The sequence below is a fragment of the Coregonus clupeaformis genome, chromosome 31 (assembly GCF_020615455.1).
Source record: "Coregonus clupeaformis isolate EN_2021a chromosome 31, ASM2061545v1, whole genome shotgun sequence".
Taxonomy (NCBI): Eukaryota; Metazoa; Chordata; class Actinopteri; order Salmoniformes; family Salmonidae; genus Coregonus; species Coregonus clupeaformis.
This window is the reverse complement of record NC_059222.1, coordinates 4,853,825-4,876,173: the sequence shown is the minus strand read 5'-3', so window position 1 is coordinate 4,876,173 and position 22,349 is coordinate 4,853,825. Positions and strand designations below refer to the sequence as shown.

Sequence of the window (22,349 nt, the reverse complement as noted above, 5' to 3'; positions counted from 1 at the left end):
GGCGCAATTTCCAAACGCCTGAAGGTACCACGTTCATCTGTATAAACAATAGTACGCCAGTATAAACACCATGGGACCATGCAGCCGTCATACCGCTCAGGAAGGAGATGCGTTCTGTCTCCTAGAGATGAACGTACTTTGGTGCTAAAAGTGCAAATCAATCCCAGAACAACAGCAAAGGACCTTGTGAAGATGCTGGAGGAAACCGGTACAAAAGTATCTATATCCACAGTAAAACGAGTCCTATATCGACATAACCTGAAAGGCCACTCAGCAAGGAAGAAGCCACTGCTCCAAAACCGCCATAAAAAAGCCAGACTACAGTTTGCAACTGCACATGGGGACAAAGATCGTACTTTTTGGAGAAATGTCCTCTGGTCTGATGAAACAAAAATAGAACTGTTTGGCCATAATGACCATCGTTATGTTTGAGCGAAAAAATGAAGAAAACAAATCTTGCTGTGGAACATAACAGTCCTGCTGAAAGGTGAATTTGTCTCCCAGTGTCTGTTGGAAAGTAGACTGAACCATGTTTTTCCTCTAGGATTTTGCCTGTGCTTAGCTCCGTTCCGTTTCATTTTTATCCTGAAAAACGAATTGACAACAACCAAAACAAAACAGGTGGTGTTTTAGGAGGGGTTCTGAAAGACACTCATGGTGGTGTCCACCTAAAGTTGTCTACAACAACTGGGACCTAAAAGACACCCACCATGAGCGCCCAGTAAATTTCCCCAAGAACAGGCAAACAAAATAAAAACCCACACTAAACTTCAAGACAGGAAGCAAACCAAAAAGTGGAGCAAAAAATAAACAGGGAAGTTCAGGTAAAGGATTGTTTGTCTATAAATCATAATAGAGAGAGCCAACTAAAGGTGTAAACCCTCCATCTCTCAAGACAACTAGAGCACTGGGCCAGTCACTCTTAAATATCACCTGGGCCAGCGCAGGTGAAACACCTTCCGACTAACGAGATGGACAAGCCAGCACAGGTGTAACACATACTAACGAGGTGACAGCTATCGGTGCACCCTACGTGCTAACATGCTATAAGTGCTAAAAGTTCAACCTCAAAACATTAAATGGAAAAACCAAAACCTGTAACAAGGACAATAACCTAAAACAAGGCCAAATCTACACTGGAGTTGCTTACCAAAAAGACAATGAATGTTCCTAAGTGATCGAGTTACAGCTTTGACTTAAATCTACTTTAAAAAGTATGGCAAGACCTGAAAATGGTTGTCTAGCAATGATCAACAACCAATTTGACAGAGCTTGAAGAATTATGAAAATAATAATGGGCAAATGTTGCACAATCCATGTGTGGAAAGCTCTTAGAGACTTACCCAGAAAAACTCACAGCTGTAATAGTTGCCAAAGGTGCTTCTACAAAGTATTGACTCAGTGGTGTGAAATACTTATTTAAATGAGATATTTCTGTATTTCATTTTCAATACATTTGCAAACATTTCTAAAAATATGTTTTCACTTTGTCATTATGGGGTATTGTGTGTAGATGGGTGACAGAAAAAAATCAATTGAACCAATTTGAATTCAGGCTGTAACAACAACAACATGTGGAATAAGTCAAGGGGGATGAATACTTTCTGAAGGCACTGTATATCACGTCAGGGTCACTATCTACTGTAGTGGGGTAATATTTCATATACAGGTATATGCATATTATATACACCTCACATGCGAACCATAGTAATTAGCCTATTAAAATGTTTATCTGATATAGAGATTATTTATGAATATGCAAGAGACTATAGCTGAGTTACATTAGTTGGAAGGTCAATAATTATGAAAAGAATGGGTAAAGGTTGCACACTTACTCTGTTGATTTTCTCCGACACCAGTACTTAACAGCAGTGGTCACCCAATGAGTATTCCCAATTATTGCGTCACTCTTGGCTGTATAGACCTTTACCCTCCAATTTCTGTGCATAATTCTTCTCCTGCCACCTTCATGATTGAAGTGCATACTTGTAACATTTGACTGACCTCTAACTGGTAATTTCATTGTATGAGAGATATCTTGACAGATAAAACTACGCTGGCTACCCCCATCTAATTGAGAACGATTTAATGGTCTCTTGACTGGTGTCTGTATCCATACTGTAATAGTCTGTAACAGTACTTTATTTCTATTGGAATTACTTTGAGACAGAGATCACTGCGTCAGTGGGTAGGTTATGTTCGCCCTTTCCTCTCTTATACTCATTACTCACATATGGCCTTGTGGTGATGTCTGCCACACTTCTCACATGACACTTCTTCAGTCCGACAGTACTTTGCTATGTGCCTTGTTCCTAAGCACACTAAACATCTTTGTTGTTGTCTGAGTCTGTCACGTCTTTCTTGTATAGTCCGCTTTGTGCATTCTTTTGATCCGTGGTCCGTTTTGTCACAAAAAATTCAGAATTGTCCATCTCTTTGACTCAGTATATAGTGATTAGATTAGATTCATTTTACAGCATAGCCTACACAATAAGAAATAAATAGGCTAATCAATGGATATTATAAGCAATGGACAGTATAGGCTGGATGTGTGCAAAATGCAATAATATGCATAGGCTACAAGTTACAGGTGCATAAGGTTGTGGAAGTGGCTGTCTCATTGACCTAGGCCAATTTGGACTGGTCACGTGACCCACTACAGTGACTGTCAATCATCAAATCATTGGAATGAGAAACAAAAATAGTCAATAAATGACATTTTATCTGTTTATTCGATTTCATATACAGATCAAAAATATGAAGAACGACCCATTTATCATTTTCTGTGTTGTCAAGAAGCCGAATATTAATTGGCCAAAACGTACAGTGCGCAGGTTGAACCAAAACCAGAAATCGGAAATACATTTGAATAATCAAATCATTATTCAGTTTCTCGTTATTCAATATTTGTTTTAGACACTGAAAACAACAACGCAAACTGTTTGTTGTTTGATTTCAGATTCAACTCAAATAAACAAGGTTCGACCATCTACTAGTTTTTTACCTTGTAATATTCATTGGCTAAAACGTACACGGACCGTATTGCAATGTGAAACGTATTTCTAAATGAAACACTGATTAACTTTGGGGAAAAAGTAACTATGATTTTGTGTGTTGTACGCAGTCAATTGAAAATGTGCTTAGAGTTTTGAAACAACTGCCTTTTTGATGATCTGTTTCAAGTTTGTGTTAAGAGTTGTGAAAATGTACCACATACTTGTGAAAATTGCACCAAAGCAATAAAAAAATATAAAAACAAGTTGCCACAGTAGTAGTTGCTGAGACAAACTACATATGACAGACTAAATTAATTGTAACGTGAACTGACAAGAGCATGAAGCTTGTACCTTTTTGTTACTGAAAATATACATATATACACCATATGACATTCTCCCAATCCTCTTCTGGATCATCCAAATGCACTCTAGCAAACTTCAGACGGGCCTGGACATGTACTGGCTTAAGCAGGGGGACACGTCTGTCACTGCAGGATTTGAGTCCCTGGCGGCGTAGTGTGTTACTGATGGTAGGCTTTGTTACTTTGGTCCCAGCTCTCTGCAGGTCATTCACTAGGTCCCCCCGTGTGGTTCTGGGATTTTTGCTCACCGTTCTTGTGATCAATTTGTTCCCACGGGGTGAGATCTTGCGTGGAGCCCCAGATCGAGGGAGATTATCAGTGGTCTTGTACGTCTTCCATTTCCTAATAATTGCTCCCGCAGTTGATTTCTTCAAACCAAGCTGCTTACCTATTGCAGATTCAGTCTTCCCAGCCTGGTGCAGGTCTACAATTTTGTTTCTGGTGTCCTTTGACAGCTCTTTGGTCTTGGCCATAGTGGAGTTTGGAGTGTGACTGTTTGAGGTTGTGGACAGGTGCCTTTTATACTGATAACAAGTTCAAACAGGTGCCATTAATACAGGTAGCGAGTGGAGGACAAAGGAGCCTCTTAAAGAAGAAGTTACAGGTCTGTGAGAGCCAGAAATCTTGCTTGTTTGTAGGTGACCAAATACTTATTTTCCACCATAATTTGCAAATAAATTCATAAAAAATCCTACAATGTGATTTTCTGGAAAAAAAAATCTCAATTTGTCTGTCATAGTTCACGTGTACCTATGATGAAAATTACAGGCCTCTCTCATCTTTTTAAGTGGGAGAACTTGCACAATTGGTGGCTGACTAAATACCTATTTCAGACAGAATTTACGGAATGTTACCTGTAAAACATATATAATGGAATACAGTGGGGGGAAAAAGTATTTAGTCACCCACCAATTGTGCAAGTTCTACCACTTAAAAAGATGAGAGAGGCCTGTAATTTTCATCATAGGTACACGTCAACTATGACAGACAAATTGAGAAAAAAAAATCCTGAAAATCACATTGTAGGATTTTTTATTAATTTATTTATAATTTATGGTGGAAAATAAGTATTTGGTCACCTACAAACAAGCAAGATTTCTGGCTCTCACAGACCTGTAACTTCTTCTTTAAGAGGCTCCTCTGTCCTCCACTCATTACCTGTATTAATGGCACCTGTTTGAACTTGTTATCAGTAAAAAAGACACCTGTCCACAACCTCAAACAGTCACACTCCAAACTCCACTATGGCCAAGACCAAAGAGCTTTCAAATGACACCAGAAACAAAATTGTAGACCTGCACCAGGCTGGGAAGACTGAATCTGCAATAGGTAAGCAGCTTGGTTTGAAGAAATCAACTGTGGGAGCAATTATTAGGAAATGGAAGACATACAAGACCACTGATAATCTCCCTCGATCTGGGGCTCCACGCAAGATCTCACCCCGTGGGGTCAAAATGATCACAAGAATGGTGAGCAAAATCCCAGAACCACACGGGGGACCTAGTGAATGAGCTGCAGAGGGCTGGGACCAAAGTAACAAAGCCTACCATCAGTAACACACTACGCCAGGGACTCAAATCCTGCAGTGCAAGACGTGTCCCCTGCTTAAGCCAGTCATGTCCAGGCCCGTCTGAAGTTTGCTAAAGTGCATTTGGATGATCCAGAAGAGGACTGGGAGAATGTCATATGGTCAGATGAAACCAAAATATAACTTTTTGGTAAAAACTCAACTCGTCGTGTTTGGAGGACAAAGAATGCTGAGTTGCATCCAAAGAACACCATACCTACTGTGAAGCATGGGGGGTGGAAACATCATGCTTTGGGGCTGTTTTTCTGCAAAGGGACCAGGACGACTGATCCGTGTAAAGGAAAGAATGAATGGGGCCATGTTTCGTGAGATTTTGAGTGAAAACCTCCTTCCATCAGCAAGGGCATTGAAGATGAAACGTGGCTGGGTCTTTCAGCATGACAATGATCCCAAACACACCGCCCGGGCAACGAAGGAGTGGCTTCGTAAGAAGCATTTCAAGGTCCTGGAGTGGCCTAGCCAGTCTCCAGATCTCAACCCCATAGAAAATCTTTGGAGGGAGTTGAAAGTCCATGTTGCCCAGCGACAGCCACAAAACATCACTGCTCTAAAGGAGATCTGCATGGAGGAATGGGCCAAAATACCAGCAACAGTGTGTGAAAACCTTGTGAAGACTTACAGAAAACGTTTGACCTGTGTCATTGCCAACAAAGGGTATATAACAAAGTATTGAGAAACTTTTGTTATTGACCAAATACTTATTTTCCACCATAATTTGCAAATAAATTCATAAAAAATCCTACAATGTGATTTTCAGGATTTTTTTTTCTCATTTTGTGTGTCATAGTTGACGTGAACCTATGATGAAAATTACAGGCCTCTCTCATCTTTTTAAGTGGGAGAACTTGCACAATTGGTGGCTGACTAAATACTTTTTTTCCCCACTGTATAACAGGGAGCTCCGTTTGCGTCGCGTTGCAAAAAAGTATGCCGCACAAAAATACGTAGAACTATGCGGAGAGGTATGCAAACAATCCTCGGTCGTATCCGTTGCCTAGACGGTGTAGAGCCCTTTAGAATCAGCTCTTTCCGATCTTGTATTGAAATCAAATGTCGCTTTTCTGGTTTAAAATAATATGCATATCCATGTTTCATCTTTTTTCCCTACCCTCTCCGCTTGTTAGATATTATGCACATTGATAGTTTACTAACAAACGGCCTCGCCATCAGATTTTTTAATAGCAGCAGCAGACAATTATCTAAATAATCTGAGCAAAACATGCAAGGAGAAATGACTGGTGAAATTATCAAGCGATGAACAAATTAATTTCTTTCTGGGGTCCACAAAAAACATAAAACATGACATAATAGTGAACATTAATAGACAAGAACAGCTCAAGGACATAACTACATACATTTAAAAGGAGAGAATAAATGCATTAAAAGCATTTCTGTGAAGCTTTGTGATTGGCTCACAATTGAGCGTTGTCCCAAAGCCTAGAAATGTTTTTAATGTTCGGTTTTCAGAGCCGTTGGCGGAATCTTTATAGAAAATTCTGAAGTCATGACTACCTTTTGTTGGCGGAATTTTATGTACCGCGTTAGTTCCCGGCTACACCTGGTATGGTAAAGATTGCGGGATTTTGTTTAGGTATAAAAGGGATATAACTGTTCATGACCAATCCTGATATGATTTTATTTTCCCTCTGTTTCACATTCTCTCTTTTAAGATGGGCTTGTTATCGTGGGTGTCCACTCTGCCAAGTTCCCCAACGAAAAGGTAAGCCCTTGTCATATTCTATTTCAAGAAATGTGATCTTAATAATTGCGTTCTTCATTAATATTGCAACACACAGCACATCTTTTCCATTATTAAAGGGATAGTTTACACACAATTTAAGTCATGGTACTTTAAAAATTCCTTGCCTCGAAACTACTCTGGAACAGGACCAGGCCAGATTGCAATCCACACTCTGGGTGTGTATGCGTAGTCACAAGTACTATTCGCAAACATTGGCACTGAACAAAAACAATAAAAGTGAATGGTAGAAAAATTGTATTTGTATAATATTGAAATGTTAGCCGTTGGAGGTGGTAGCTAAGTAGGTAAACAAATCCAAAGTATGTGTATGGAAACAGCAAGTGATATTGTAATTCAAGTCAACTATGCCATTAACCATAAAATGTTTTACTGAGTTGAATGGCTTTTACCTCCTGTTCAAGGTGCTGCAGAACGTGCAGAGCGCTGTGCTCCGCTACAACATCACCCACCCGGTGGTGAATGACGGAGACGCTCGGCTGTGGCATGAGCTGGAGGTGTCCTGTTGGCCCACCCTGGTGCTCATTGGGCCCAGGGGCAACCTGCTCTTCTCGCTGGTGGGAGAGGGTCACCGCGAGCACCTAGCGCTCTTCACCAGCACCTCCCTCCGACACTATGGGGACCAGGTCCTGCTTAGTGACCACCTTGTGGGGACCAAGCTTTACAGGGACTCTCTGCCCCCATCGCTTCTTTCGTTTCCCGGGAAGGTAGCAGTGGATTCCAGTAGCAAGAGACTGGCTATAGCAGATACGGGCCATCATCGGGTACTGGTGGTGTCCAGCATTGGGCAGGTGCTGTACTCTATAGGAGGTAAGGGCTGGAGCATCGCCTCAAAATAAATCAAATGAATGGGGATGCCCGTTTTACACATTCTAATTCTATGATCGCCTTAAGTCTTGACAGAGCTTGTGGTGGAGAAATCTAAACATGCCAGTGGGGAATAGAACATGCTGTATTTTCTGACCCAGTTGAAAGGTGGAGAGTCAGAAGAATCTTAGACATATTTATGTAGCCAATCTATTAAGGAGATTTTTTTATGTCACACAACACCTAAACCCCTGCTTTGAAAGCAGGAATAAGAAATGGAGCACTGTTAAACAATTGTTAACCCCCTAGAGTCGATCTACGTAACATAATAAAAAAATCACCATCAAAATCCGTCAGTTTAAGCTAGAGATACGTTTTTTTGCATTTGATGCGTCTCATTCTGTCAACCAGTTTCATGAGGTAGTCACCTGGAATGCATTTCAATTAACAGGTGTGCCTTGTTAATTTGTGGAATTTCTTTCCTTCTTAATGCGTTTGAGCCAATCAGTTGTGTTGTGACAAGGTAGGGGGGGGTATACAGAAGATAGCCCTATTTGGTAAAATACAAAGTCTATATATATATCAAATAAGCAAAGAGAAACGACAATCCATCATTACTTTAAGACAAGAAGGTCAGTCAATCCGGAACATTTCAAGAAATTTGAGCATTTCTTCAAGTGCAGCTGCAAAAACCATCAAGCGCTATGATGAAACTGGCTCTCAAGAGGACCGCCACAGGAAAGGAAGACCTGCAGAGGATAAGTTCTTTAGAATAACTGCACCTCAGATTGCAGCCCAAATAAATGCTTCACAGAGTTCAAGTAACAGACACATCTCAACATTAACTGTTCAGATGAGACTGCGTGGTCGAATTGCTGCAAAGAAACCACTACTAAAGGACACCAATAAGAAGAGATTTGCTTGGGCTAAGACACACGAGCAATGGATATTAGACCGGTGGAAATCTGTCCTTTGGTCTGATGAGTCCAAATTTGAGATTTTTGGTTCCAACCGCCGTGTCTTTGTGAGATGCAGAGTAGGTGAACGGATGATCTCTGCATGTGTGGTTCCCACCATGAAGCATGAAGGAGGAGGTGTGATGGTGTGGGGGTGCTTTGCTGTTGACACGGTCAGTGATTGATTTAGAATTCAAGGCACACTTAACCAGCATGGCTACCACAGCATTCTTCAGCGATATGCCATCCCATCTGGTTTGTGTCTAGTGGGGCTATCATTTGTTTTTCAACAGGACAATGACCCAAAACACACCTCCAAGCTGTGTAAGGGCTATTTTACTAAGAAGGAGAGTGATGGAGGTGCCTCCACAATCACCCGACCTCAACCCAATTGAGATGGTTTGGGATGAGTTGGACCGCAGAGTGAAGGAAAAGCAGCCAACAAGTGCTCAGCATATGTGGGAACTCCTTCAAGACTGTTGGAAAAGCATTCCTCATGAAGCTGGTTGAGAGAATGCCAAGAGTGTGCAAAACTGTCATCAAGGCAAAGGGTGGCTACTTTGAAGAATCTAACATCTAAGATATATTTTGATTTGTTTAACACTTCTTTGGTTACAACATGATTCCAAATGTGTTATTTCATCATTTTGATGTCTTCACTATTATTCTACAAAGTAGAAAATAGTAAAAATAAAGAAAAACCCTTGAATGAGTAGGTGTGTCCTAACTTTTGACTGGTAGTGTAAATATTAGGACGAGCAATGTCTGAGTGGCATTGACTAAAATACAGTATATACAGTGGGGAGAACAAGTATTTGATACACTGCCAATTTTGCAGGTTTTCCTACTTACAAAGCATATAGAGGTCTGTAATTTTTATCATAGGTACACTTCAACAGTGAGAGACGGAATCTAAAACAAAAATCCAGAAAATCACATTGCATGATTTTTAAGTAATTAATTTCCATTTTATTGCATGACATAAGTATATGATACATCAGAAAAGCAGAACTTCATATTTGGTACAGAAACCTTTGTTTGCAATTACAGAGATCATACGTTTCCTGTAGGTCTTGACCAGGTTTGCACACACTGCAGCAGGGATTTTAGCCCACTCCTCCATACAGACCTTCTCCAGATCCTTCAGGTTTCGGGGCTGTCGCTGGGCAATACGGACTTTCAGCTCCCTCCAAAGATGTTCTATTGGGTTCAGGTCTGGAGACTGGCTAGGCCACTCCAGGACCTTGAGATGCTTCTTACGGAGCCACTCCTTAGTTGCCCTGGCTGTGTGTTTCAGGACATTGTCATGCTGGAAGACCCAGCCACGACCCATCTTCAATGCTCTTACTGAGGGTGCAGTCGTCCCTTACAAGATCTCGCGATAAATGGCCCCATCCATCCTCCCCTCAATACGGTGCAGTCGTCCTGTCCCCTTTGCAGAAAAGCATCCCCAAAGAATGATGTTTCCATCTCCATGCTTCACGGTTGGGATGGTGTTCTTGGGGTTGTACTCATCCTTCTTCTTCCTCCAAACACGGCGAGTGGAGTTTAGACTAAAAAGTTCTATTTATGTCTCATCAGACCACATGACCTTCTCCCATTCCTCCTCTGGATCATCCAGATGGTCATTGGCAAACTTCAGACGGGCCTGGATATGCGCTGGCTTGAGCAGGGGGACCTTGCGTGCGCTGCAGGATTTTAATCCTTGACGGCGTAGTGTGTTACTAATGGTTTTCTTTGAGACTGTGGTCCCAGCTCTCTTCAGGTCATTGACCAGGTCCTGCCGTGTAGTTCTGGGCTGATCCCTCACCTTCCTCATGATCATTGATGCCCCACGAGGTGAGATCTTGCATGGAGCCGAGGGTGATTGACCGTCATCTTGAACTTCTTCCATTTTCTAATAATTGCGCCAACAGTTGTTGCCTTCTCACCAAGCTGCTTGTCTATTGTCCTGTAGCCCATCCCAGCCTTGTGCAGGTCTACAATTTTATCCCCAATGTCCTTACACAGCTCTCTGGTCTTGGCCATTGTGGAGAGATTGGAGTCTGTTTGATTGAGTGTGTGAACAGGTGTCTTTTATACAGGTAACGAGTTCAAACAGGTGCAGTTAATATAGGTAATGAGTGGAGAACAGGAGGGCTTCTTAAAGAAAAACTAACAGGTCTGTGAGAGCCGGAATTCTTACTGGTTGGTAGGCGATCAAATACTTATGTCATGCAATAAAATGTAAATTAATTACTTAAAAATCATACAATGTGATTTTCTGGATTCCGTCTCTCACAGTTGAAGTTTACCTATGATAAAAATTACAGACCTCTACATGCTTTGTAAGTAGGAAAACCTGCAAAATCGGCAGTATATCAAATACTTGTTGAAATGAGTAAAACATTATGTAAACATTATTAAAGTGACTAGCGTTCCATTTAAAGTGACCAGTGATTCCATGTCTATGTACATAGGGCAGCAGCCTCTTAAGTTGCAGGGTTGAGTAACTGGGTGGTAGCCGGCTAGTGAGGGCTATTTAACAGTCTAATGGCCTTGACATAGTAGCTGTTTTTCAGTCTCTCGGTCCCAGCTTTGATGCACCTGTACTGATTCTGGATGATAGCGGGGTGAACAGGCCGTGGCTCGGGTGGTTGATGTCCTTGATGATCTTTTTGGCTTTCCAGTGACATCGGGTGCTGTAGGTGTCCTGGAGGGCAGGCAGTGTGCCCCTGGTGATGCGTTGGGCAGACCGCACCACCCTCCGTAGAGCCCTGCGGTTGCGGGCGGTGCAGTTGCCGTACCAGGCGATGATACATTCCTACAGGATGCTCTCAATTGTGCATCTGTAAAAGTTTGTGAGGGGACAAGCCACATTTCTTCAGCCTCCAGAGGTTGAAGAGGCGCTGTTGCGCCGTATTCCCCACACTGTCTGTGTGGGTGGAACATTGCAGATTGTCAGTGATGTGTATGCCAAGGAACTTCAAGCTTTCCACCTTCTCCACTGCGGTCCCGTCGATGTGAATGGTGGCGTGCTCTCTCTGTCTCCTGAAGTCCACGATCAGCTCCTTTGTTTTGTTGACGTTGAGGGAGAGGTTATTTTCCTGGCACCACTCCGCCAGGCCCCTCACCTCCTACCTGTAGGCTGTCTCGTCATTGTTGGTAATCAGGCCTACTAAACAATTTTCCGTCACAATTTATCAAAGAAATTGGACGGTAGCTCCCACACTCATGGGGATCCTTTCCCTTTTTGAGGATTAGGGTGATTACTGCATCACTCATAGAAGGTGGGAGCTCACCTGTGTCAATCGATGTGTTAAATGTTTTCAATATTTCTGGGGTAAGCTGCTCTGCAAACCTTTTATAGAAATCACTGGGTATCCCGTCCAACTTGGTATCCCATCCAACACTGGAGTTTTACCACTGGGTGCTTGTCTTATAGTTTTGGTCAATTCCTCCAAAGCGGCAGGTAGCTTAGTGGGTAAGAGCGTTGTGCCAGTAACCGAAAGGTCGCTGGTTCTAATCCCCGAGCCGACTAGGTGAAAAATCTGTCAATGTGCCCTTGAGCAAGGCACTTAACCCTAATTGCTCCTGTAAGTCGCTCTGGATAAGAGCATCTGCTAAATGACTAAAAATGTAAATGTAATAGGGCGGTCGAGCAAATTCCTGTCTTCCTCTGTTAGTTTAGGAAGGTTCAAATTCTGAAAGAATGCCTCTGCTTTCTGCATATCTAAAGGACCGTCTGAAGTATAAAGTTCCTGATAGAAGTCTCAAAATATATTGTTTATTTCTTTATGATTGGTAATCAGCTTGCCTGTCTTATTTCTGATTTGACCTACCTGCCGATCTGTTTCTTTAGATTTTAATTGACTGGCCAACAGATTTCCTGCCTTTTCACCTGATTTGTACCATTTCTGTTTCAGCCTGTACAGTGAATATTCAGCTTTATTACTGAATAAAGTATTCAGCTCATATTTGGTTTTCATCAGATTTACCAGAGAAATGTTGTTAGGATTGGACCAATATTCCCCCTCCAGCGTTTTGAGCTGTTTATCTAGTTTCTTAATAGTAGCTGATCGTTGTATCATTACTCTGCGTATGTATGCTTTAAAAGCTTTCCAGACATGTACCTGTTTCGCACTATTGTTGTTTGTTTCAAAGAATGAATAGACGGAAGACAGGGTATAGGCCAGGATGATCCACCATGCAATCAGGCTGTTCTGGGACCTGTCTGCGTCTTCTGGTGACCTATTGTTTGAATACATTTACATTTACATTTACGTCATTTAGCAGACGCTCTTATCCAGAGCGACTTACAAATTGGAATACCATGTGCCTTTGTTGTTTTTTAAGGGGGTGGGTTCTACACATGTGTATTGCCACACCCACACAGAAAGGACTGAGCATTTCAGTGGCCCAAGGAGGTTCCGGGAAAGAAATTATATAAAATATATTTTGGGCCTCTCGAGTGGCACAGCCGTCCTAAGGTACTGCATCGTAGTGCTTGAGTAGTCACTACAGACCCGGGTTCGATCCCGGGCTGTGTCGCAGCCGGCCATGACCGGGAGACCCATGAGGCAGCGCACAATTGGCCCAGCATCGTCCGGGTTATGGGGAGGGTTTAGCCGGCCGGGATGTCCTTGTCCCATCGCGCTCTAGCGACTCCTGTGGCAGGCCGGGCGCATGCACGCTGACACAGTCGCCAGTTGTACAGTGTTTCCTCCAACACATTGGTAATGTTGCATTTTATTAACCTTGTATTTTACTAGAGACTGCTACCTAATGAAACGTGATGGCCATCAAAGATGTGATGGCAATGCAAGTTTATCCAGATGCTGTATTTGTATAGAAATGTAATGGCATGTATAGTATGTTAGCTAGGAGGCAAGGGTCTGTACTCCAACCTGCCCAGGTCAATGCAAATGAAGAAAATCTAATTTAAAAGGCCTCTTTAGACTATTGACATGCACCCCAAATGATGTCTTCCATACATGTCATCCTGTGATGTCACAGGGCCCGAGAGCGGTAGGAAAGATGGTAATCTCGACGAAGCAACCTTCTGCTCCCCACAGGGGGTTGTCATCAAAGGAGATACTGTCTTTGTGGCCGACACTGAAAACCACCTGATCAGAAAGGTAATTATTATTGGCAAAAGATCTGATCTGATTGGTCAAAAGACGAATAAGTGGCAAAAGATCACAATTGGGGTGCTTGTGTAAACGCAGCCTAAGGGATCCTAAGTACTTCAAAATATAACCACCTCAGATTCTTTAATCTTTATTAATGCCCAATCTCTCGCTCACTCTCGCTCTCAGATTGACTTGTTGGAGGGGCAAGTCAGCACCCTGGCAGGAGTGGGATTTCAAGGCACAGACAAGGAGGGAGGGGCCATGGGACCCCAGCAGCCTATCAGCTCACCCTGGGACGTGGCCCTTGGGACTGCAGGTAAGTCTAGAGCCAACTTACTGGTAGGTCTCCACTTAAAATTGATTTAAATTTATCCAGTTTGGGGTGACTAAGTACCAAATTGAATACAACAGATTCGGTTCCAACAGCCCCAGACCCACTGGGTCTATACTTGCGAACATCAGGAAAAGTTTAAACTTTTTTTCTGTCTCAAAATGCACATCAACCAATCACAATCATTGGACGTATTTGCACGTGATAAAACGTTACGTTAGCTGTTCCCATTACATAACCTGGCACATTTAGCCTTATGCTAACCTGACCAGGTGACAGTGATTATATCTGGTAACAAATTCTGCATCATTCAATTACAAATGTGGACGTGATCAAATACCTTTTAATGAAAACGGCCTTATCAGAAGTCAAACGGCACGATATGCTATTCAAAGTTACTAAAGCGCGCCAAATTTCAACTGAGCCAATAGCTCACAGCCTGCTTCCTGGTACTTTTCGCCTTTTGCGGCAAGTTCGAAACCCAGGTGAGATATAGTTTTTTCCTTTGAAATGTACAATTATATTTGTTTTGATAGTGTGTTGCGAAAGGAAGTGCAGCCAAAACAAATATATTTCATGAGGAGTTTCTTTGAGTCCCTCTTACAGACCGACACAGGCTATTGCTACAGGTTAACGTTAGTGCTGCCGGAGCGCACCGGAGCGACGCTCCACCACTTCTTAGAATGGTGCTTGTTTAATCAAGTTTAGATCAAAACTGAATCAATGTCTCGCAATATCACTTAATGATTCATTAGTATTCTACATAGGCCTAACATACCGAATATAATAGCATAGTATAATGTTACTGTTAGCCTACATAATAAATTCAGTTTTTTGTCTATCTGTTACACTTACATGTACTACATTTCATATGCATTGTGTTATTTGAATCGCGCATCGACGACCAGCAGTGAACAGTTTTTTCCTTAACAAAAAAGCATGAAGCGAGGGGTCCTCGAACCCACTTTCTGTGTCACGAAGACTCACAGTCAACCGGTTTAGTTGTATGCCACTTGGCAGTGATTATAATGGAGGTACATGACAGCTACAGTTGAAGTTGGAAGTTTACATACACCTTAGCCAAATACATTTAAACTCAGTTTTTCACAATTCCTGACATTTAATCCTAGTAAAAATTCCCTGTCTTAGGTCAGTTAGGATCACCACTTTATTTTAAGAATGTGAAATGTCAGAATAATAGTAGAGATAATTATTTATTTCAGCTTTTATTTCTTTCATCACATTCCCAGAGGGTCAGACGTTTACATACACTCAATTAGTATTTGGTAGCATTGCCTTTAAATTGTTTAACTTGGGTCAAATGTTTCGGGTAGCATTCCACAAGCTTCCCACAATAAGTTGGGTGAATTTTGGTCCATTCCTCCTGACAGAGCTGGTGTAACTGAGACAGGTTTGTAGGCCTCCTTGCTCGCACATGCTTTTTCAGTTTTTCCCACACATTTTCTATAGGATTGAGGTCAGGGCTTTGTGATGGCCACTCCAATACTTTGACTTTGTTGTCCTTAAGCCATTTTGACACAACTTTGGAAGTATGCTTTGGGTCATTGTCCATTTGGAAGACCCATTTGCGACCAAGCTTTAGCTTCCTGACTGATGTCTTGAGATGTTGCTTCAATATATTCACATAATTTTCCTTCCTCATGATGCCATCTATTTTGTGAAGTGCACCAGTCCCTCCTGCAGCAAAGCACCCCCACAGCATGATGCTGCCACCCCCGTGTTTCACTGTTGGGATGATGTTCTTCGGCTTGCAAGCAGCCCCCTTTTTCCTCCAAACATAACAATGGTCATAATGGCCAAATAGTTCTATTTTTGTTTCATCAGACCAGAGGACATTTCTCCAAAAAGTACGATCTTTGTCCCCATGTGCAGTTGAAAACCGTAGTCTGGCTTTTTTATGGCGGTTTTGGAGCAGTGGCTTCTTCCTTGCTGAGCAGCCTTTCAGGTTATGTCGATATAGGACTTGTTTTACTGTGGATATAGATACTTTTGTACCTGTTTCCTCCAACATCTTCACAAGGTCCTTTGCTGTTGTTCTGCACTTTTCGCACCAAAGTTCGTTCATCTCTAGGAGACAGAACGCGTCTCCTTCCTGAGCGGTATGACGGCTGCGTGGTCCCATGGTGTTTATACTGGCGTACTATTGTTTGTACGGATGAATGTGGTACCTTCAGGCGTTTTGGAAATTGCTCCCAAGGATGAACCAGACTTGTGGAGGTCTACAACATTTTTTTCTGAGGTCTTGGCTGATTTCTTTTGATTTTCCCATGATGTCAAGCAAAGAGACAATACGTTTTAAGGTAGGCCTTGAAATACATCCACAGGTAGACCTCCAATTGACTCAAATGATGTCAATTAGCCTATCAGAAGCTTCTAAAGCCATGACATCATTTTCTGGAATTTTCCAAGCTTTTTAAAGGCACAGTCAACTTAGTGTATGTAAACTTCTGACCCACTGGAATTGTGATACAGTGAATTATAAGTGAAATAATCTGTCTGTAAACAATTGTTGGAAAAATTACTAAGTAGTAGATGTCCTATTTCTAAAACTAAAAGTATTGTATTTGGGACAAATCATTCACTAAACCCTAAACCTCAACTAAACCTTGTAATAAATAATATGGAAATTGAGCAAGTAGAGGTGACTAAACTGCTTGGAGTAACCCTGGATTGTAAACTGTCATGGTCAAAACATATTGATACAACATTAGCTAAGATGGGGCGAAGTCTGTCCATAATAAAGTGCTGCTCTACCTTCTTAACAGCACTATCAACAAGGCAGGTCCTACAGGCCCTAGTTTTGACGCACCTGGACTACTGTTCAGTGTTGTGGTCAGGTGCCACAAAAAAGGACTTAGGAAAATTGCAATTGGCTCAGATCAGGGCAGCACGGCTGGCCTTTGGATGTACACAGAGAGCTAATATTAATAATATGCATGTCAATCTCTCCTAGCGCAAAGTGGAGGAGAGATTAACTTCATCACTACTTGTATTTATTAGAGGTATGGACATGTTGAATGCACCGAGCTGTCTGTTTGAACTACTGGCGCACAGCTCGGTCACCCATGCGTACCCCACAAGACATGCCACCAGAGGTCTCTTCACAGTCCCCAAGTCCAGAACAGACTATGGGAGGCACACAGTACTACATAGAGCCATGACTACATGGAACTCTATTCCACATCAAGTAACTGATGCAAGCAGTAAAATTAGATTTAAAAAAAACAGATTTAAATATATTTTTACATTTTCAACTTTATTTTACATGTTTACGATTTGTTTCATTTTGAATTCAATGCTTAAGGCGTGAAATTGACCCCATCGAGATTTGCTAGCAAAATATTACTCTGTTTAAGCTGTTATGGGTAGTATGTCAGTATAGATGGGGTGTTTTGCGTCCTTGCTTGAATATAAAGCATAGAAGGCTTTATTTTACCCAATGACTCCAAGCATCTGTACGAGCTCTGAAATATTTGGGTCCTGTGTACTCAAAATGTTTAGTTGCAGATCTAAAGCGTTCAAGTGTATGGCCCTAGTACAGTGGGGAGAACAAGTATTTGATACACTGCCGATTTTGCAGGTTTTCCTACTTACGAAGCATGTAGAGGTCTGTAATTTTTATCATAGGTACACTTCAACTGTGAGAGATGGAATCTAAAACAAAAATCCAGAAAATCACATTGTATGATATTTAAGTAATTAATTTGCATTTAATTGCATGACATAAGTATTTGATCACCTACCAACCAGTAAGAATTCCGGCTCTCACAGACCTGTTAGTTTTTCTTTAAGAAGCCCTCCTGTTCTCCACTCATTACCTGTATTAACTGCACCTGTTTGAACTCGTTACCTGTATAAAAAATACCTGTCCACACACTCAATCAAACAGACTCCAAACTCTCCACAATGGCCAAGACCAGAGAGCTGTATAAGGACATCAGGGATAAAATTGTAGACCTGCACAAGGCTGGGATGGGCTACAGGACAATAGGCAAGCAGCTTGGTGAGAAGGCAACAACTGTTGGCGCAATTATTAGAAAATGGAAGAAGTTCAAGATGACGGTCAATCACCCTCGGTCTGGGGCTCCATGCAATATCTCACCTCGTGGGGCATCAATGATTATGAGGAAGGTGAGGGATCAGCCCAGAACTACACAGCAGGACCTGGTCAATGACCTGAAGAGAGCTGGGACCACAATCTCAAAGAAAACCCTTAGTAACACATTACGCCGTCATGGATTAAAATCTTGCAGCGCACGCAAGGTTCCCCTTCTCAAGCCAGCGCATGTCCAGGCCCGTCTGAAGTTTGCCAATGACCATCTGGATGATCCAGAGGAGGAATGGGAGAAGGTCATGTGGTCTGATGAGACAAAAATAGAGCTTTTTGGTCTAAACTCCACTCGCCGTGTTTGGAGCAAGAAGAAGGATGAATACAACCCCAAGAACACCATCCCAACCGTGAAGCATGGAGGTGGAAACATCATTCTTTGGGGATACTTTTCTGCAAAGGGGACAGAACGACTGCACCGTATTGAGGAGAGGATGGATGGGGCCATGTATTGCGAGATCTTGGCCAACAACCTCCTTCCCTCAGTAAGAGCAATGAAGATGGGTCGTGGCTGGGTCTTCCAGCATGACAACGACCCGAAACACACAGCCAGGGCAACTAAGGAGTGGCTCCGTAAGAAGCATCTCAAGGTCCTGGAGTGGCCTAGCCGGTCTCCAGACCTGAATCCAATAGAACATCTTTGGAGGGAGCTGAAAGTCCGTATTGCCCAGCGACAGCCCCGAAACCTGAAGGATCTGGAGAAGGTCTGTATGGAGGAGTGGGACAAAATCCCTGCTGCAGTGTGTGCAAACCTGGTCAAGACATACAGGAAACGTATGATCTCTGTAATTGCAAACAAAGGTTTCTGTACCAAATATTAAGTTCCGCTTTTCTGATGTATCAAATACTTATGTCATGCAATAAAATGCAAATTAATTACTTAAAAATCATACAATGTGATTTTCTGGATTTTTGTTTTAGATTCCGTCTCTCACAGTTGAAGTGTACCTATGATAAAAAATTACAGACCTCTACATTCTTTGTAAGTAGGACAACGTGCAAAATCGGCAGTGTATCAAATACTTGTTCTCCCCACTGTATATGCCCTCAATACTTAAAAAATCTATCTGTCCTTCCTGGTTATTTGAGATAATCTCAGATCAAGTCAATGGATCTGGGAAAGAAAGGTTACCACCCTATTGCTTCCGCCAATCCACCCAATTCAGATTTCTGATTACTTCAAGGGAGGAGGGTAGGATGCATTTTGTGAAGTATCAGAACAGGTCATACCATTTTCACACTATTGTGCCAACCTGAACTGTACTGTGTTAGTCTTGGTTATTTTCCGGTCACCTTGTCCTTTCCAGCACGGTTCCAGCAACTATGGTGGATGTATGATCAGGCCAGAGCAGTACAGTATAGCTCGGCTTCGCTCGATTCGGCTCGCTCAGTAGTGTGAAAGGGGTATTTCTGTGTTACTTTCCAGGCGGTGAGGAGGATAACGTGCTGTGGGTGGCCATGGCAGGGACACACCAGATCTGGGCTCTGTTCCTGGCCAATGGGAAGCTGCCTAAAGGAAGGTGAGCGGCTGGCATATAATTACTTTGTGCACTGGCAACTGTTTCAGGGCCAGATAATGTTGTTCTTTCATATATTCAGTCTAGAATCAACTAGGCTACTAGCTTCTATCTACCCCTTTGGTGTTTTCAAATCTGAACGAGAACCCAATAATGTGACAGATCCACTGTCAGGGGAGCTTGCACCATATTGCTTACGTACACCAATCCAGTTCCTTAGGATCAAACGGTGAAGGGGCTCCTGGGGCTAGGACTGGTTTACAGACCAATGTTGTGATATTTCACCATTCCATAGATTTGACTGTAAGCTGTAGTGCCTATCAATTTGCATCCAATGCTGTAATGGATGATCATTTTATTTTAAATATTTTGGAGGGTTTTATTTATTCATTGAGATGGGACAGTGAAGAGGAGTTAGGTGATATTATGAGTCAGAAGGGCATGGGTCAGATTAGAACCCATGCCGGCTGGTATACATGTGTGCCAGGTTCCGCGGAACTAACCACTGGATCACACAGGCTACATACACATAGATGATAATATTAACAACATAACAACTCCCTTCAGCGAGTCCAAAGCGGGGATGTGTGTGCGCTTCGCCGGCAGTGGCAACGAGGACAATCGCAACAACGCCTACCCCCACAAGGCAGGCTTTGCCCAGCCCTCGGGCCTGGCCCCCGCTCCGGAGGAGCCCTGGGGGTGCCTGTACGTGGCCGACAGCGAGAGCAGCACTGTGCGCTCCCTGGCGCTGAAGGATGGCGCCGTCAAACTGCTGGTGGGGGGCGAGAGAGACCCCCTGGTGAGTCAGTCCGGTGATGGGACAGTAAGGGGGCGGGGGTAGTGGGTGGCTCAAGGTCAAATATACCCCTAACCACACATCTAGAATCACATTACCATAACCCCAATCTTAACCCTAACCCTTAGGAGGAGGAAAAAATATCTGAACCTGTATCATAGTTTAGGGGTAACCTATAGACAATATAGCAAGAACAATAGTGTTCTATATCTATGGGGTAACCTCTACTTATTCATAGAGGTATTTCTGAGCGTCAAGGATTGTGACACTGGGTTGTGTGTGTTGTTTTTTTGCTCATTAATCCAAAATTAAAATCAATGTAGTTGCAACCCAAAAGGAATCCGCTGTACATTTTTATCTCAATTCATAGGATAGACCCTCTTGTTTCCAGTGGAGCTGTTTTGTCACTGACCATATTAGGCTGATACCAGATCATGTTACATTACCTGAAACAGGACAGCATTTGTCGTGACAAGATTTGAAAAGCATTACTAGCGCCATGTAACATTTGTTACGAGTTTAGTTGACAATCGTGGGAAGTTTCCAAACCTTTTGAAACGTTTTATAATGGGAATGTTATCCAATCATTTTGATTTATTGAGCATGCTGACAAGGAGATATGGCTGTTTATTTAAATTCCCCAAATTGCATTGCAGTCAAACCAATATGATTTCTTTGTTGCGTCGCTTTTTTTTTCTGAAGCAGAAGATGAAAATAAATTGGATTTAATCATTTACATAAATTGTAATGATGTTAATCAGTGTTTGTCAGCTTAATAATAAGAACGACGTAGTGACTTAAAGTAGTCATACCCCTTGACTAATTCCACATTTTGTTACAAGCTGAATTCCAAAATATTTTTTTTCTCTCACCCATCTACACACAATACCCCATAATACCTAAATGAAAACATGTTTTTAGAAATGTTTGCAAATGTATTGAAAATGAAATACTGAAATATCTAATTTACATAATTATTTACACCCCTGAGTCAGTACTCTGTAGAAGCACCTTCGGCAGCAATTACAGCAGTGAGTCTTTCTGGGTAAGTCTCTAAGAGCTTTGCACACTTGGATTGTGCGACATTTGCCCATTATTCTTTTCAAAATTCTTAAAGCTGTCAAATTGGTTGTTGATCATTGCTAGACAACCGTTTCCAGGTCTTGCCGTGGATTTTCAAACAGATTTAAGTCAAAACTCTAACTCTGCCACTCAGGAACATTCACTGTCTTCTTGGTAAGCAACTCCAGTGTAGATTTGGCCTTGTGTTTAAGGTTATTGCCCTGCTGGAAGGTGAATTCTTCTCCCAATGTCTGGTGGAAAGCAGACTGATACAGGATTTCCTCTAGGAAAAAAAAAACTCCCCAGTCCTTAATGATTACAAGCATACACATAACATGATGCAGCCACCACCGTGCTTGAAAATATGGAGAGTGGTACTCAGTAATGTGTTGTATTGGATTTGCCCCAAACATAACACTTTTGGAATATTTGTATTCTTTACAGGGTTCCTTCTTTTCACTCTGTCAATTAAGTTAGTATTGTGGAGTAACTACAATGTTGTTGATCCATCCTCTGTTTTCTTCTATCACAGCCATTAAACTCTGTAACTGATTTAAAGTCACCATTGGCCTCATGGTAAAATCCCTGAGCGGTTTCCTTCCTCTCCGGCAACTGAGTTAGGAAGGACGGCTGTATCGTTGTAGTGACTGGGTGTATTGATACACCATCCAAAGTGTAAATAATAACTTCACTATGTTCAGAAAGACATTCAATGTCTGTTTATTTACCCATCTACCAAAATGTGCCGTTCTTTGTGAGGCATGGGAAAACCTCCCTGGTCTTTGTGGATGAATCTGTGTTAAAAATTCTCTGCTTGAATGAAGTGCCTTACAGATAATTATATGTGTGGGGTACAGAGATGAGGCAGTCATTAAAAAATTATGTTAAACACTGTTATTGCACACAGTCCATGGAACGTATTATGTGACTTAAGA

At 42.1% G+C, this 22,349-nt stretch overlaps 1 protein-coding gene across 1 annotated transcript in view; it reads left to right on the top strand.

The window, feature by feature from the left end:
- The window catches only part of nhlrc2 (NHL repeat containing 2), a 47,110-nt gene that overhangs the window by 10,479 nt on the left and 14,282 nt on the right, over positions 1-22,349 (top strand). Inside the window, exons 3-8 of the mRNA XM_041858282.2 lie at positions 6,617-6,666; positions 7,110-7,515; positions 13,464-13,585; positions 13,766-13,895; positions 19,466-19,559; positions 20,124-20,355. Of these exons, the coding sequence (XP_041714216.1) occupies positions 6,617-6,666; positions 7,110-7,515; positions 13,464-13,585; positions 13,766-13,895; positions 19,466-19,559; positions 20,124-20,355 (1,034 nt within the window). The remainder of the gene's footprint in view (positions 1-6,616; positions 6,667-7,109; positions 7,516-13,463; positions 13,586-13,765; positions 13,896-19,465; positions 19,560-20,123; positions 20,356-22,349) is intronic.